This window comes from Cetorhinus maximus, chromosome 9 (genome assembly GCF_964194155.1).
Source record: "Cetorhinus maximus chromosome 9, sCetMax3.hap1.1, whole genome shotgun sequence".
Taxonomy (NCBI): Eukaryota; Metazoa; Chordata; class Chondrichthyes; order Lamniformes; family Cetorhinidae; genus Cetorhinus; species Cetorhinus maximus.
The window spans coordinates 20,321,867-20,340,178 of record NC_135887.1 but is presented as its reverse complement, the minus strand read 5'-3'; the positions used below and the strand labels follow the sequence as shown (position 1 = coordinate 20,340,178).

Sequence of the window (18,312 nt, the reverse complement as noted above, 5' to 3'; positions counted from 1 at the left end):
GCTTGCCATCGACTTGGTATCTGGGAATGTGTGCTTGATGGTGGACTTGTCACAAAATGGGTTTCTTACAGGGTGACTAGTTCCACATTCCCATCAGTGTTCTTTTGCGAGTGGCTTACATTTTGCCCAAGATAGGCCTTAATCCCGTAACCCATACTGGATCACACCCCACATCCTACAAACTGATGACAGCCCACCTCTTGATGGCACACCTCCTGTTGACTGCAAAATTCACCAACTGCAACTTGGTAACTGACCTGAGTGGTAAAAGTCCCAGGTTTTCAACCTTACCCAGAAAATCTGACAATTCAACACTCGAGGACAGGCCAGGGAAGATACGGCCACTTGCTGCATGAGTGGAACATCAGGAACAACTCGCATTGTGTGTGGCCATCCAAGTCAGACCATCACCCCCACTTTCTAAAACTTCTGCATTAGAAATCCGTTCCTGGTGGCATTACAACCATTCATACTGCTTCAGCTGAAGCTATTGAATGGATTGTTAATCTCGATTTCGAATTATAACTGTTCCCCAGCCAATTAAGACATGCACAAATTCATGCATATTTTGCTTGGGTGTACACTTGGTGTCATAATTTTGCCCATGTTTTTGTGCAATGTTTGCTATTCAAAATTGGCACAATGTTTCCCATTACTTTCCTATGGTAACTGTCACAGCCTAATTATAGGTTCTGGCCAATAGGTGACATTGTAGAATGATTTTCTAAAGTGCCACCTCAATTCCATCACCACCTTACACAAATAAGTTTTGAAAAGTCTTCAACTGATCGTGGACAATTTATGTCTAACTAAATAAAATTAAGACACGATGTAATTTTAAAAATCGATATTCCAACTCAATGGTACTCATTCTCTGAGCCATCTATACCCATGATAGAAATGGAAAAACAGGCGATATAAACGGTTTTGTGCGTTGCAATCTTCTCTTGCACAAGGTGCAATTTCAGTAGAAAACATGTTTAAAAAAGCAAAGCTGTAGGAGATCACAGGATGACAGACCAACAGCACACCACACAAAGAGGTACCTTTAATTCTCCACACATTTCCAGGCTTGGACACTCTGGGCTCAGGCTGCTCCCACACAGCAGCCTGAAAAGTCAGACACCGGGCCGCTCAGGCACCATCTTTTTAATTTATTAATTCACAGGGCGTGGGCGTTGCTGGCTGGGCCAGTGTTTATTGCTCATCCCTAATTGCCTTCAAGGTGGTGGTGGTGGTGGTGGTGAGCCACCTTCTTGAACCGCTGCAGTCCATGTGGTGTAGGTAGGCTCTGGCTTCCAGCTTAGGTCACCTGAGAGCAGGTTTCCAGCCCATCTTTCAATAAAAGTGAGTGTGGCCCAGGGAAACTCCAGGAAGAGGGGAAAAAACCCACAAAACCAAATTTCCATAAATGGCACAGTAGGTACTGATTATTACCAAAAGGCTACAAGCCAAGATAAAGCCTTAGATTCAATTCAATACAACCTTTTTTGTTAATCAGCACTATATTTTTTCAAAACATTTATCAGGAAGTACCAGAACTTCCTTCTGCAATCCTCATAGGGAGTTACATTAGAGAGAGGATTTGTAGTGCATAGAGTAATTATTTCAAAATAGCCACAGGCATCATCATTTCTGTGAAATGCACTTCCTCGAAGGCATCCTAGCAACTCAGTTTTCATTTACATGTGATTACTGCAAGCTAGGGAGGTTGTTCCTTTTCAACCTGCCTGGAACATAATTTTATCTCAAGGGATAAGTGCAAACTACAGAGTGCAGTTAATTGAAGTTAATCCTACGTTTGAAACTGCATTAGAAGCAGCCTTGCTAGGTTATTGCTGCTAAACTGTATTTGCTTCAGGAATAACATGGAACAGAGAACAGCCATAAAGGGTGAAAAGCTTGGCTCCTCCAATGGTTCACTTTGCAAGTGTGCATTTATGGTGCATTACAAGGAGAAACAGGGAGATGCAGAAAATAATGTCACAGCCTTTACAGGACAGAAGAAAATATGGGTGAATATCAAGGAGGGGGGGCAAAAGAGAAACACCAAATTGTGACAGATGCTCAAAGTACAGTCAAAGAGAAAGGTAGGAAGGGAGGGGTGGTAAAATCTAGGGGCTGGGTTAAGGGCATGAGGATGGGGGTCACACTGGCTGAAAGAGCAGCCACCAATGATGGAGGGGAGGCAGTGTAGGCACATTTGCCAGGTTAGGCTTGCAGCCGTGCAACTTTTTTTTGTTCGTTTAACCTTGTTGTTGAACTCCCACAGCTCGAATAATTAAAATTAACCTACTATATCGCACCAGTAGAGTGCAAGCTGGATGTGTCCACTCAAAACCTATTGATATCAAACATACAAAATTGGTGAGCTGGAAAGATCAGCTGGTCCAGCAAGCCTGCTCGATGCCCCACGATGGCTGGAGTATCAAGACCAGACGCTTCTCAGCTCTCCAGTCATGTAATCGCGAGAGGGGGAAAAAGAGTGCCAATAAGGGAAAGAATACTTTTAAAAATTCTTCTCCCTTCAGACAAACTAAAACAGTCCCAGAGATCACGTGAATCAAGTTGCACAACAGCAACTGGGGGAGACCCAACTGACAATATTAAATAACCTCATTGACTAATTCGTTAAACAAATTCAAACCAAAAAAGGATATTGAAGGTGTTCAGTAGGAAGCAACGGGTAGTTAACTTTCCAAAACTGAGACGTTTACTCATTGTGAAGTAAAATTGTGAGATTAACTTGGCCTTTAAACAATAATGAGTTTTCTTGTAAAATGGAAAATTCAAATTACTTCTGCAACCTAAGCATTTCTAAGTGCAACTAAATGGTGTCTGTACTGAGAGGCTGGTGAATTGTACTTTTTTAAAAACTTCCTCATTCTTCAATTCAACAAACTATTTAAATCATTCACAAAGTCAGCCGTGGTTCCGTTCATAGCTCTCGTCAGAAGGTTCAGGTTTCAAGTCTAACTGCCGAGACTCGAACACATAATCCAAGCTGACACTCAAGTGCAGTACAGAGGGGTGCTGCTCTGTCAGAGTGCCTTGTTTCAGCTGAGCCACTAAGTCAAGGCCCCGACTGCTCTCTCAAAGATCGCAGGCAGTATTTGAAGAGGAGCAGGAGAGTACTCCCTGGTGCCCTGTCCAATATTGATCTCTCAATCAACAACTGAAAAGAAAAAACAGATTATCTGTCATTATCACATCGCTGTTTGTGCGACAATGCTGCGTGCAAATTGGTAGTTACGCTTCTTTTATTACAATAGCAACTATACTTTAAAATATTTAATTCACTTCAAAGTGCTTTGAGATATCTTGAGGTTGCGAAAGATGTGCTATAAATGCAAGTTTTTTTTTAAACTTAATTTCAACACTTCCTTTCTAAATTAAAAAAAAATTCTGAGCAGGGTCAATGTGTAAATAACTGCATATTGTGGTGATCAGGAGCCGACTCACTTCATTTTCAGTAGCACTCATTGCAAACGACCAGTAGACCAGGTTTTTTAAAAACAAAATCCAAAGTTTAACTTTCTATATGTCTCCCATATTAAAGTGCTTCAATACCTCCTGTTGAAACATTGGTTTTTAATAAAAAACCTTCTCAATTCAACCAGCAAATTTTTATTATTACCAGTCAATCTCCTACAGCATTGCACACATGTGGAGTCAAGAATCAGTATCGTCCTCAGGTGAAATGGTGTTAAAGGCAGGTGGATAATTAGACAGGGCATGCAGAAATAATTCAATCCCCATTACACAGTCATATTTCTTTAAATACTTCTATTAGGCTGCATTAGTAATGGAAACTATGCAATCCTGTCATACTGTAATTAAATCCTCCCAAGAGGCGGCACAGCCGCACCTACACTGGCAGGGAGGTATAATTACAGTGTGGCAAATTTACAAAGACATTTTCCAGTACAAATGTAGATACAGAAATTCATAAACGAAATAAGCTGACAGGAAGCAGAGATTTGAGATTTACAATGCATTACACATTGAATTGAATGAAAGTCCGTGTTCACAACCAACACCAGAGTTTAAAAGGCAAAAGAAGCACTTGTTTGACACAAGAACTAATTAAAAATATAAGAAAACTAGCTATGGGGAAAGGGCTCTTAGACTTAGACAAGAAGTGAATGCTTTTGTCAAGAGGGAAAGAAACAAGCCTAGCCAAAGATTTGTTTTGTTGTTGAGCAAAATTCTCTGCTTCCAAACAGTTTTCTCCTCTTGCCTTCTGGGGTTAGGCACCATTTGTACTTCAAAAGGCACATGACTGCAGTAAGGGAAAAGTACCCCTCTTTGGATTTATCCTTCTACTCACCCCTCTGACTTCTTTCGTCAGCAGTGCAGGCAAGGTATGAACTCATTGTACATTAAGCTGGTAGCACTTGGAGCTCCAACATACTGCACCACCAAAAGCCAGCAAAGAATTTTAGATTTCACAATTGAAAAAATAATTGAAGCAAATAGTGTACATTTTTTCATTAGGCCTTGATTTACAGTTTAAGGAGCTAAAATTATGCATTGAACATGGAATCATCTTCTCTTTTTGACTTCTCTGGCCAAAGGCAGGTCCAACGCACAGTGCTACAGCCTCCACCATGGGTAGCACAAGGAGGCAGGTCCGAATCCAACCCAGCCAGAACAGGGATCAAAACCCATGCTGTTGGCAACAACCTGATCCACACTGGCCCTCCAATCAACTGAGCCAACCACACCCACCCCCCCAACCACCAAGGAGTTCAAATTGTTGTGGCTACATACATTTTCACATGCATAGGAACATAGGAGCAGGACTAGGGCAATCGGCCCATCAAGCCTGCTCCACCATTCAAAAAGATCATGGCTGATCATCTACCTCTACACCATTTTTCCCCACTATCTCCATATCCCTTGATGTCATTCGGATCCAGAAATCCATCAATTTCTGTCTTGAACATGCTGAATGGTTGAGCTTCCACAGCCCTCTGGGGTAGAGAATTCCAAAGATTCACCACCCTCTTAGTGAAGAAATTCCTCCCTATCTCAGTCTTAAATGGTCTGCCCTTATTCTAAGATTGTGTCCCCGGCTCTAGACTCACCATCCAGGGGAAGCATTCTATGTACATCTACCTTGTCACACCTGTCAGAATTATGTAAGTTTCAATAAAATCGCCTCTCATTCTTCGAAACTCTAGAGAATACAGGCCCAGTTTCCTCAGTCTCTTCTCATAAAACAATCCTGTCATCCCAGGGATTAGTCTGGTGAACCAGCATGTTGTAGCTTGCAGCCAAGAATAGTGATGGCTGAGGTGAACATGGCATCACTGGGTACTCTCTGGAAGATGCAAGAGAACTTGTCGCCCAGGTGCAATTTTATAGCTACATATCTCATCATCGGAGCTGCCAGATGATTGGAGTGGAATAATTCAACTAACCCTTCTAAAAGTTCCAAGTTCCCCCTGATAGATTCAGTATCTAAGGTTAAGGAAAAACACATCCCACATTTACTCATGAATAAGCCCAAAGATCTTCCTCCTTCAATTAACCTAAGGGATACTGTATGAAAACTTGTAACCACCAAAATTTTCACTGTGTTGCCTGGTGTCATTTTCAATTCAACCAGTGTATTCCTATCTATTGTTGATCCACTGTGCAACACCCAATATTTAAACACCACCCTTCCTTCTGACTTCAACCCTGGCTTCTGCTGCAGATATTAAATCTCCTCTCCCTGCAGCTGTCACCAGTATCCAACTAAATGCCAGTTAACATGGTGAAAATTTTAGCAGCCAGAGATATTGCTTTGTGGTCCCTAATTTTGTACAGGAATCATAGATCTTTGAGGGAAGGGATGCAAATTATACTCGTGTATATGGCATATATTTTTCCTCAAACTTGTACGTTAAATCCCTTAGGGGAAGTCTGACACTTTGAAAAAGGTACATTGAATCTTTCCACTCAAACTTAAACCCTTAGCAAATTTTAGTTCAGCTGTGACAGTTTGGACTTGAAAGGAAACTCTGTTTAAACATATCTAGTTTGGAGGTTTGAAGTAGAGGTAAAAGAAACAAATAGATGATATGAATGTACTGGTACTGTACTACAGCTGGTTCTGCCATCTTGGTCAACACTGTTTCACTGGAAGGGAATTATTAAGGGCCATTAGGTCAAGTTTCTATTTCCAATTTAAAAACCTGAGTTTTATTTTTAGTGTAAAACTGGAGAAAAAAGCAGTGGGGAGAAAGATTAGACCTCATTTATTTTTAAAATCTGTATATCAAGAGAAAAACCAGTAAAAGAGAGCTGCCCTTATTCTGAACATCACTAAATTCAGCACACAAAAAAGAAATAAAGGCAGGCTAATTGCAACCGACAATTATTTACAGTTTACAAACTTCATGTTTGAGAATCACCAACACTTAATCCTCTTTTTTTTTAATTAAAAGTAAAATTGTCTACATTTGCAGCTCAAGCACTTAGCTTGCACTATGATGGTGGGATATTGAAGATTATACACAGGGAAATATTGTGATCTTGTTTTGTGAAAAATGTCTTGGGAGTGTAACTTGAGTCTGCTTTCATTGGCTGGCCTTGATCTTTAGGGAACTAACAGTGTGGTTCCACCAGGACTACTCAGCTCCTGACCTCATCACAACCTTCTTAGTCCAAATATGGACAGAAGGGTTAAACTCAAAGAGGTGAGGTGAGAGTGACAGCCATTGACATCAAGACAGCATTTGACCTAATGCGGCACCAAGGAGTCCTGGCAAAACTGAAATCAATTGGAATCAGGGGGAAAACTCTCCACTGGTTGGAGTCACACCTAGTACAAAGGAAGATGGTTATGGTTGTTGGAGATCAATCATCTTGGTCCCAGAATATCACTGCAGGAGCTCCTCAGGGTGTGCCCTAGGCCAACCATCTTCAGCTGCTTCATCAATGAGCTTCACTCCATCGTAAGGTCAAAAGTAGGGATTTTTGCTGATGACTGCACAATGTTCAATACCATTCACTACTTCTCAGATACTGAAGCAGTCCATGCCCATATGCAGCAAGACCTGAACAACCTTCAGCTTCGGCTGTTAAGTGGCAAGTTACATTCATGCCACATAATTGCCAAGCAAGGACCATTTCCAACAAAAGAGAATCCAACCATCTCCCCATGACATTCATTGGCATTAGCATCGCTGAATCCCCCACTATCAACATCCTGGGGGCTCCCATTGACCAGAAACTGAATTGACCTGTCATATAAATACTGTGGCTACAAGAAGAGGTCAGAAGCTGGAAATTCTGCAGAGAGGACTCACCCCCTGACTCCCCAAAGCCTATCCACCATCTACAAAGCAGGAGTATGATAGAATACTCTCCACTTGCCTGGATGAGTGCAGCTCCAACAACACTCAAGAAGCTCGACATCATTCAGGACGAGGCAGCCCACTTGATTGGCACCCCATCCACCACCTTAAACATTCATTCCCTCCACCACCAACGTACAGTGGCAGCAGTATGTATTATCTACAAGAAACACTACTGTAATTCACCAAGGCTCCTTTGACAGCAAATTCCAAAACCGCAACCTCCACCACATAGAAGAGAGGGGCAGTAGGTGCAAGGGAACACCACCACCTGCAAGTTCCCCTCCAAGCCACACAACATTCTGACTTGGAACTATATCACCATTCTTTCACTGTCATCGGGTAAAATCCTGGAGCTCCCTCCCTAACAGCACTGACTGTACCTAAGCCACATGGACTGCAGCAGTTCATGAGGGCAACTCACCACCACATTCTCAAGGCAATGAGGGATGGGCAACAAACGCTGGCCTAGCTAGTGACACCCATGTGCCGTGAAAGAATTTTTTAAAAAACCATAATGGCACACAGCGGTCTTTGTTGTGTCTAACTAGGTGTGAAAGGATTGGCATTGCTGTAATAAAAAAAAAGGCTGCACATAGGGACTTGTTGGAAGTTGGCCCTTTATATAGAAAAAAAGCAACCTGCATAGTCTCCATTTCTTTACCCACCAAAAGGCTGGATCTAAACATGCAACTTCAGCAAGACATGTACAGCACACAAAGTGCATGCTATGAACCTAAGAAAATAAGAAATTGGAGCACCAGTAGGCCATGTCTTGAACCTGCTCTACCATTCAGTAAGATCTCTGACCTCAATTCCACTTTGATGTCTGATCCCCAAATCCCTTGATTCCCCTAGAGTACAAAAAGACCAAAACATCAGCCTGGTTATGTCAGTCTAGCACCATGGTTGCATTTCACACACATTTGCAGTTAATTTTGCTAAGAAAACAATGACAAATTATGGTGGTAGATGGGAGGGGACTTCAAATTCAGTAGGAAATCTTTTATGTACATATTCACAACCCACTACAAGACACTGGAAACAACAAAGACACACCCTGCCCACTCAACCCTGTAAAGTCCTCCTCACTAATACCTGGGGATTGTGCCAATGTCGGGAAAGCTGTGCCAGAGTCCTGTCAAGCAATAGACTGGCAGTCATTCTCACCAAATCATACCTTACAGCCAATATCTTAGACTCCTCTAATACCATCCCTCGGTATGTCCAGTTCTGCCAGCAGGCCAAACCCACCAGAAATAGCAGCACAGTGCTATACAGTCAGGAGGGACTGGACCTGGGAGTTCTCAACATCGAGCACCACTTGAAAGAAGCACTGAAGGTAGCAAGGGCACAGAATGTACTCTGGGTGGGGGACTTCAATGTACATCACCATGAGTAGCTCAGCAGTATCGCTACTGACCAAGCTGGCTGAGTCCTGAAGAATATGTCTACCAGGCTAAGCCTGAGGCAGCTGGTGAGAGAACCAACAAGAGAAAAACCCATCTTGATCTCACCCTGACCAATCTACCTGTTACAGATGCTTCTGTATATGACAGTATTGGTGGGAGTGATCACACACAGTCCTTGTGCAGACGAAGTCCCTTCTTCGTGCTGAGGTATCCTTCATTTTGTTGTGTGGTACTACCACTGTGCTAAATGGAATAGATTCAGGACTGATCCAGCAGCACAAAACTGGATATCCATGAGGTGCTGTGGCCTATCAGCAGCATCGGAATTGTATTCAACACAATCTATAACCTCATTGCTCAGCATATCCCTCACTCTACCATTACGATCAAGCCAGAGGATAAAACTTGGTTCAATGAAGAGTGCAGAAAAACATGCCAGGAGCAGCATCAAGCATACCTAAAAATGAGGTGCCAACATAGGAATACAAGCATGCTAACCAGCAAAATCAGCATAGACAGAGCAAAACAATCACTTAATGAATCAAAGCTCTACAGTCCTGCCACACCCAGTCATCAGTGGACAATTAAATAACTCATTGGAGGGAGCTTCAAAATACGCCCATCCATGTCTATACGAAAGGTAAGATTAAAGCATTTATCACATTAGCTAATAACTAATAACTTTACTCAAAAAGGAAGACAGAAAGCAGGAAACTATAGGCCAGCTAGCTTAACATCAGTCATAGGGAAGATGTTAGAAGCTATTATTAAAGAGGTTATAACAGGGCACTTAGATAAATTCAAGGTAATCAGGCACAGTCAAAATGGCTTTGTTAAAGGGAAATCATGTTTAACCAATTTTCTGGAGTTCTTTGAAGAAGTAACATATGCTGTGGATAAAGGGGATCCGGTTGATGTACTGCACTTAGATTTTCAGATAAGGTGCCTCATCAAAGGTTATTACGGAAAATAAAAGCTCATGGTATAGGGGGTAACATATTGGCATGAATAGAAGATTGACTAGCTAACAGGAAACAGAGTAGGCATAAATGGCTCATTTTCTGGACATGACGAGTAGTGTGCCACAGGGATCAATGCTGGGGCCTCAAATCTTTACAATTTATATAAAAGATATGGATGTTATACAAGGCATTGGTGTGACCACATTTGAAGTACTGTGTACAGTATTGGTCTCTTTATTTAAGGAAAGATGTAAATGCATGAGGTGGTCAGAGAAAGTTTACTAGATTAATACCTGGAATGGGCAGGTTATGAGGAAAGGCTAGACAGGCTAGGTTTGTATCTTTTGGAGTTTAGAATAGTAAGAGGCGACTTGATTGAAACATATAAGATCCTGAGGGAACTTGACAGGGTGTGTGGAAAGGATATTTCTTCTTTTGGGAGAATCTAGAACTCGGGGTCACTGTTTCAAAATAAGGGGTCACCCATTTAGGATAGATGAGGTGAAATTTTTTCTAAGGGTTGTGAAACTTTGGAATTCTCTTCCTCAAAAGGGTGGCTGAAGCAGAATCCTTGAATATCTTTAAAGTGGAGGTAGATAGATTCTTGATAAGCAAGAGGACGAAAGGTTATCAGTGGTAGGCAGGAAGAGGAGTTGAAAATCAGGTCAGCCATGATCTTATTGAATGGCAGAGCAGGCTCGAGGGGCAAAGTGGTCTATTTCTGCTCCTAATTCATATGTTCGTATTTGCAAACACCTTCAGCCAGAAGTGCCAAGTGGATGACCCATCTCAGCCTCCTCCTGAGATCCCCATCATTACAGATACCAGTCTTCAGCTAATTCGATTCACTCCACATGACATTAAGAAACAGCCGCATGCACTGGGTACAGCAAAGGCTAAAGGCCCTCACAACATCCCAGGTGTACTTCTGAAGATGCTTGCTCCAGGACCAGCATTCCCTTAGTCAAGCTGTCCAGCACAGCCACAACACTGGCATGTACCCAACAATGTGGAAAATTGTCCAGGTAAGTCCTGTCCACAAAAAGCAGGACAAACTCAAACCAACCAATTACCACCCTATCAGTCTTACCTTGAGGAACTCCTGCAGCGATGTCCTGGGATTGAGATGACTGGCCTCCAACAACCACAATCACCTTCTTTTGTGCTAGGTATGACTTCAACAAGTGGAAGCCTCCCACACCCCCTCTACAACTGATTACCATTGACTTCAATTCTGCAAGGACTCCTTGATGTCACACTCGGTCAAGTGCTATCTTGATGTCAATGGCAGTAACTCTCACTTCACTTCCGGAATTTAGTTCTTTTGTTAACGTTTGGGCCAAGGCTGTAATCTGAGGTTGAGTGGTCCTGGCGGAACCAAACTGAGTATCGGTAAACAAGTTATTGCTAAGAAAGTGCTGCTTGATGGAATATGTCAATGACAATACTATCACTTTGCTGATGATTGACAGTAGACAGATGGGACAGTAATTGGCCGGATTAATTCATTAAGGATAATGATCACACACTTAAGGAATCAAACTCTTGATCTCACAGAATCAGAATCTTTACAAGGCAGAAGGAGGCCATTCAGCCCATTGAGTCAGCACTTCAATCTACCAAATCCCATTCCCCTGCCTTATCCCTGTAACCTTGCACATTTTTTCAGATAGCAATCCAATTCCCTTTTGAATACCTCAGTTGAACCTTCCTCCACCACCCTTTCAGGAAGCTGGATCCAGACTCCAACCACCCTCTGGGTGCAAAAATTTTTTCACACGTCACTTCTACTCCTTTTGCCCATTATTTTGAATCTGTGCCCTCCAGTTCTTGATGTACTCTTGAGGGAGAACAGTTTCTGACTATTTACCCTGCCCATACGCCTCAGGATTTTGAATACCTCTGTCAAGTCTTTTCTGAGCCTTCTTTTTTCCAAGGAAAACATACCCAACCTCTCCAATCTATCCCTAGGGCTACAGTTCTTTATCCCTGGAATCATTCTTGTGAATCTTCTCTGTGCTCTCTCCAATGCCTTCACATCCTTCCAAAAGTATGGCACCAAGAGCTAGACACAGTACTCCATATGAGGCCTAACTGGTGCCTTACACAAGTTCAACATCACTTCATTACTTGTGTACTCAATGACCCTATTAACAAAACCTAGGATTCCATATGCTTTATTAACTGCTCTCTCAACATGCCCCACCACCTACAATGACTTATGTACATATACACCAAGGTCCATTTGTCCCTGCACCTCCTTTAGAGTTTCTCCTTTTATACTGTCTCTCCACATTCTTCCTGCCAAAATGAGTCACCTCACATTTCTCTGCACTGACTTCATCTGCCATTTGTCTGCCCAATCCTCCAATTTGCCTATGACCTTTTGAAGTTCAAGATGGTCCTCATCACAGTTAACAACACTTCCAATCTTCGTATCATCCGCAAATTTTGAATCACGCCCTGCACACCTAGGTCATTAATATATAATCAAGAGCAGCAAGGGTGCCAACACTGACCCCTGAGGAATTCCACTACAAACCTTCCTCCAATCTGAAAAACAACCATTTATCACTACTCTGTTTCCGGCCACTCAGCCAATTTCTTACCCAAGAGCTTACTTTCCCTTTTATTCCATGAGCTAGAATTTTACTCAAGTCTGTTGTGTATCACTGTATCAAATGCCTTTTGAAAATCCATATACACCACATCAACAGCATCGCCCTCATCAACTTTCTCTGTTACCACCTCAAAAAACTCCAAAAAGTTAGTTAAACATGATTTTCCCTTAATGAATCCATGCTGGCTTTCCTTAATTACCCCGCACCTGTCTAAGTGACTATTGACTTTGCCCTGAACAATAATTTCCAGAGGTTTCCCTACCACTGATGTCAAACTGATTGGTCTGTAGTTGCCAGTATTATCCTTGCACTCTTATTTGAACAAGGATGTAACATTCGCAATTCTCCAACCCTCAGGCTGAATTGAAGATTATCACCAGTGCCTCCTAAATTTCCACTCACTTCCCTTAGTATCCTTAGATGCATCCCACTTATAAATAAAGATTGCCTTTCTAACACCTCCTCCTTCTCAATTGTAAATTCCTCGAGTGTAGCAGTTACCTCCTCTCTCATCTCAGCCTGGATAACATCCTCTTCCTTTGTAAAGAGGGGTGTAAAGTATTCATTTAATACCTCCGCTACTTCTCCTGCCTCCACATGCAAGTCTCTTTTTTTAATCCCTAATTAGCCCTACCCTTTCTTTTACCACCCTTTTATTATTTACATGCTTATAGAAGACCTTGGGATTCCCTTGTGTTAGCTGCTAGTCTCTTTTCATGCTCCCGCCTTACTTTTGTGATTAGTTTTTCACTTCCCCTCTGGTCCTTTTATATTCAGCCTGATCCCCCATTGTATTTTCTACCTGAAATCTGTCATACGTGTACTTCTTCCTTTTCATCTTCACCTCTTTTGCTCTCGTCATCCAGGGTGTTCTAGATTTATTTGTCCTACTTTTCCCCTTCAAGAGAATATACCTTGACATTGCTTGCAATACTATCTCTTTGAAGGTAGCCCATTGTTCAGCCACCGTCTTTTTCGCCAACTCACTCAACTCAGATGTATTCTCATCCCATCGGAGTTGGCTTTCTCCCACTTAATTATCCCTGCTCTGGATTGCTCCTTGTCCTTCTCCATTGCCAACCTAAATCTTATGATACAATGGTCATTGTCCCCTAAATGCTCTTTCACTGTTATTTGGTCCACTTGGGCCAACTCATTCCCCAGGACCAGGTCCAACAGTGCCTGCCCTCTCATTGGGCCAGAAACATACTGCTGCAGAAGATTATCTTGATCACACACCAGGAACTCTCACCCTTCTCATCACTTTGCACTAGTCCTATCCCAGTCTCTATTTGGATAATTGATGTCCCCATTATAATTACTCTATAATTCTTGCACCTCTAATTTCTTTCTCTACATCCCTTCCATTAGTTGGTCGTCTATATACTACACCGATCAATGTTATTGCGCCTTTTTCATTCCTTACCTCTAGACAGAGATATTCCATCTTCAACCCCTCTGGACCATCCTCTTTCCAGTTCTGTAATACCATCTTTAATCAATACTGCCATCCCCCCACTCCTTTCCTTCCTTTCCTGTATCTCCTAAATACCTTGTACCCAGGAATATTTAATGCCCAGTCCTGCCCTTCTTTGAACCAGGTCCCTGTTATAGCAATAATATCATAGTTCCATTTGTCAACCTGTTCCTGTAGTTCACCAGTCTTATTAGCCACGCTCCGTGCATTCACATACATGCACATTAATCCTGATTTAAGCTTTTTAAACTTACCCCCTTGCTCTGACCCCATCTAATGATTTACTATAGCCCACTCTAGTTCTATCAAACTCTCTAAGTATTCTATTTACCTTGATATTACTTTGATATATACTCATCAGTTAATACTTCTCTACTTCCCACTGCCAGTTTTTCTCCTCTCCTCTCTGAATTCCCCCTCAGGTTCCCATCCCCCTGCCAATCTAGTTTAAACCCTCCCCAACAGCACAAGCAAACATCCCTGTGAGGACATTAGTCCCAGTCCTGTTAAGCTGTAAATCGTCCTTCTTGTACAGGTCCCACCTGCCCCAGAACTGGTCCCAATGCCTCATAAGTCTAAAGCCCTCCCTCTTACTCCATTTCTCCAGCCACGTATTGAACTGCTGAATCTTCCTATTCTTATGCTCACTAGCACATAGCATTGGGAGTCATCTGCTCTGGAGGTCCTGCTTTTCAATTTCCTTCCTAACTCCCTAAAATCTGCTTTCAGGACCTCATCCCTTTTCCTGCCTGTCATTGGTCCAAATGTGGACCACAATCTTTGGCTCTTTGCTTTCCTCCAAAAGAATGCCCTGCAGCTGCACTATGGCATCATTGACCCTGACATCAGGGAGGCAACATATCATCCTGGAGTCATGTTTCTTGGCCGCAGAAACGCCTCTCCGCTTCTCTAACTATGGAATTCTCTACCACTATAGCACTTCCACTCTTCCTCCTCCCCTCCTGTGCAGCTGATCCACCAGTAATGCCATGAACTTAGCTCTTGCTATTGTCCTCTGGGGGACAATTTCACTCACCAGTATCCAAAATGGAAAAGCAGTTAGAGGACAAGATAGCCTCAGGGGATTCCTGTACTACCAGCCTGTTTCTCTTAGGTACTCTGGCGGTCACCCATTCCCTCTCTGCCTGTGTACCTCTTAGCTGCATTGTGACTACCTCTCTAAACGTGCTATCCACATAATCCTCAGCTTTGCGGATGCACCACTGTGACTCCAGCCACCGGTCAAGGTGTGCAACCCGGAACTCAAGTTTCTGCAGCAGGTGACACTTCCTGCAGTTGTAGTCACTATTAATTTGGACATGAACAGAAAAGATGCAAAAATTTTGTACTTATTACTCAAACAGTCAATATTGAGTCAGATTTCTGGCACAGTGTAGCCCTATAGCTGCTTACAACTAATCTCATCCTTCTTTTATCTGCTAGTGTCTGACACAATTTCAGACAATTAGGAACAGTGTGAAGTTCTAAGCTCCTGCTTTATGAGTGGGTATATGCATTGCACATGGTCCTGAACCATACAGAAAAGTCAGGTCCAAGTTTGATCTACAGTCTATGCAGAGTTAACCGATCTCAGTGGAGCTGATGGGCATTAAATCTCATTCCACTTCGAACAGGGAAGGAAAATTTTTTTTTAAATGTCAGCTAGAGTTAATACCTTCCCTGATTAAGGGGAATAAAATACATACGCATGGACAGGAACAGCCTCCGTTGTGGTAGCCACTATGGTTAAATGTTTAGAATTATACTCAAAGAATGCTCACTTAGACAATGTACTGGAGATTGTCAACTGCACCTCGAACAATAGAAACAATGAATGAGATAATGGTCATTTTTTTCCCCCATTTCCTCTCTTTTCTACCAGTTTTCCCCCCTCTTCCAAGTCCTTTCTAGAGTACCTCACCCAAGTGGCCATTCTTTGTGTTTGAGCTTAGAGTGGGACCATCAGATATGCATTTGACTACAAGACAAATTTAATCCAGTTTTCAATGGCTTTATGCATGCAGGCTTTGCTGGATAGCATGGCAGGAGCCTGGCCAATCTCCCGTGCCTTATTCAGGGTACAGAGCACGCTTGTAGTGCCTTGACCACAACTTCAGCTGAGATCAAACTGCATATAAAGGGCGAAAACCTAGAGACTAAGGGACTGTGTGGAAAATTCTTTGGAGGAGTCCTAAAATTCGTCAAATGTTAGAGCCATGTACATGTTGTGTTAACATCACACTCTGGTACAAGATACAAATACGATTGACAAACAATTTAAATGATGGGAATCTTACCCACATGCAGGCCTCCAGCCTGACTTTGGAGATAATGGCCCATAGAGAGATGGTCTCTTCCAGCTTCTCATCAGGACAGATTATTTTATCTGGGTACGGAGGTTCTGGGAAATTCACAGAGTTACATTCATAAGCAGCCAATGTCACTGAAGCGATATGTGGACCCTGAAGATAATGCACAAGAAATAAAGTTTTATTACTTGGGAACAGCTCTTCAATCCATTACTTTAAGAATTTCTATAATCTGCTAAACTTTATCAGCTTTATTCTTTAGGAAAACTGATCACCCTTTAGAATGGTTAGATGTTTAACCCCAAGAGGGATCCTTAAAACACTATAAATACATTAATTTATCACAGACAAGTTTCTGATCTCAGCTGGGTCATCATCAGTGTGGGCAGGAGTGTGATACAAAGAGGAGGGGGGAAAAGAAAACAGTATCATGACAGTGGGTCACAGCCCCAAATTACTTTCGGACATATTGAACTTTTTAAGTAAGATATGTGTTTTCAAAAAAAAAAAAATCTACCAGCAAAAGCTGGCTGAGACTGTAAAGTTACCACTTTCTGGAAAATTCCAACGTGGATTATACTTGACCAACTAGTGCAAAGAGACCATGGAATGTCGCACCTAAAAGGTGTCAAGGCCAACTTCAGATAGAAACACTTGAAAGGAAGAGATGCGATGCAAAACACTGAACTTTAATCTCCTGTGGTTGTGGAGACAATGGAGACTGGTTACCACATCTCAGCAGAAACCATCTCCTGTTGAGTGATATCTCAATGTGAAAATTATCCAAGTTGAAAGAAAGCAGATTCTGGGCGAAAGATATGTTTGTTTTTTCTCTTCCAGAAATGCACAAAGAAATAGGTTTAAAAGCCAGCTGTAAACTTGATCTGTGTTCTAGTATATACTATGAGGGTCACAGCAGAACAATACAACCAGGCATCCCTGCAGCTTGCAGGTAAAAATGGATCTCTCTCTCTCTCTGTTGCTGGAGGCAAGTCACAAGTCAGCAAAGCCACAGTCAAAAATGAATCGGACAGCTCCTCCAGCTCACCTGCAGAACCAAGTGTCTCCAAATCATCTGCTCAACTGCCTAAGTCAGTCTACTAGAATCACCCAACTTAATGGCTATAACGATTCGCCATCTACTCCTAATGGACAAGCCAAGGACTGATTCATACATCTTCTTTAACAAAGTTTCAGGCTCAACTTCTTATTTCTGATCTGTGTGAATATGTGTTGCGTTTTTATTATTTTTCTCGTGTTTTTAGTATCTAATAAACTTACTCTTTGACTCAAGAAAGCCTGGTTAAATTAGCTCCTTCTAAAACATAAATACATTTGGACTGGGAAAACGTATCCACGAGGGAAGGGGTCCTTTTTTAAATTAACCTTGTTGCAACCAACCAAGGGGGTTAAATAAAGAAGGGGAGCCAGCTCATTCCTCCCCACCCGGGAGCATAACAAAATTGGGGTCCCATTCGGGAAGTTAACAATTTGGGGTATCTCGTCCAGGACCATAAATTGGGGAGACCTCGCCCAGGGACTTGTCATAACAACAGGCAGCATTCATGCTAACCCAAGCAGCACGATGATGAGGAAGCGAGTGCATGAAATCTTCCCATTCATTCTTATTATATGTAAGGCCTATAATGATGCTTAATTATATATATATTTTTTTTTTAAATGCTCAGCAAACAAGACTATATTCGCTGCCAAATTTCCTCCTCAAGAGAGCAGCATATTTTTATAAATAAGTCATTCTGCAAAATATAGATACCTGGTGAATTATTTTCTGTTTGACTTGATGTACTTAATGCAATGTTATATATGAGCTGCAATCCATGGGGATCCCCCTCCCCTTTTTTGGCAATTAGTTGTACTTTAAACTATACTTATTAAAAAGCCACTTCACTAAATAAATGTCTACTTTTGGAGGAAGCTGAAAAACAGCAAGAACAAACAAACTTTCATTTATCTTACACCTCATTATATCCCAAGAATGTCCCAAATCAATGTCTTTTCGGTAATTCAGTCATCATTAGACATATCGGAGTAGTCAATTTGGGCACATGATCCATAAATAGTAAATAAATTAATAACTAGAAAATGTAGTTTGGCAGTATTAGCTAAGAGAAGAATGTTGGCCAACATATTCGAAGAACAGCTTCCGCTTCAAACAACACCA

The 18,312-nt window shown here is 42.0% G+C and overlaps 1 protein-coding gene across 4 annotated transcripts in view; it reads right to left on the bottom strand.

The window, feature by feature from the left end:
- The window catches only part of vmp1 (vacuole membrane protein 1), a 191,284-nt gene that overhangs the window by 88,238 nt on the left and 84,734 nt on the right, over positions 1-18,312 (bottom strand). For all 4 annotated transcript variants that reach the window (XM_078548215.1, XM_078548217.1, XM_078548216.1 and 1 more), the window contains one exon: positions 16,119-16,283. In XM_078548215.1, the coding sequence (XP_078404341.1) occupies positions 16,119-16,283 (165 nt within the window). The remainder of the gene's footprint in view (positions 1-16,118; positions 16,284-18,312) is intronic.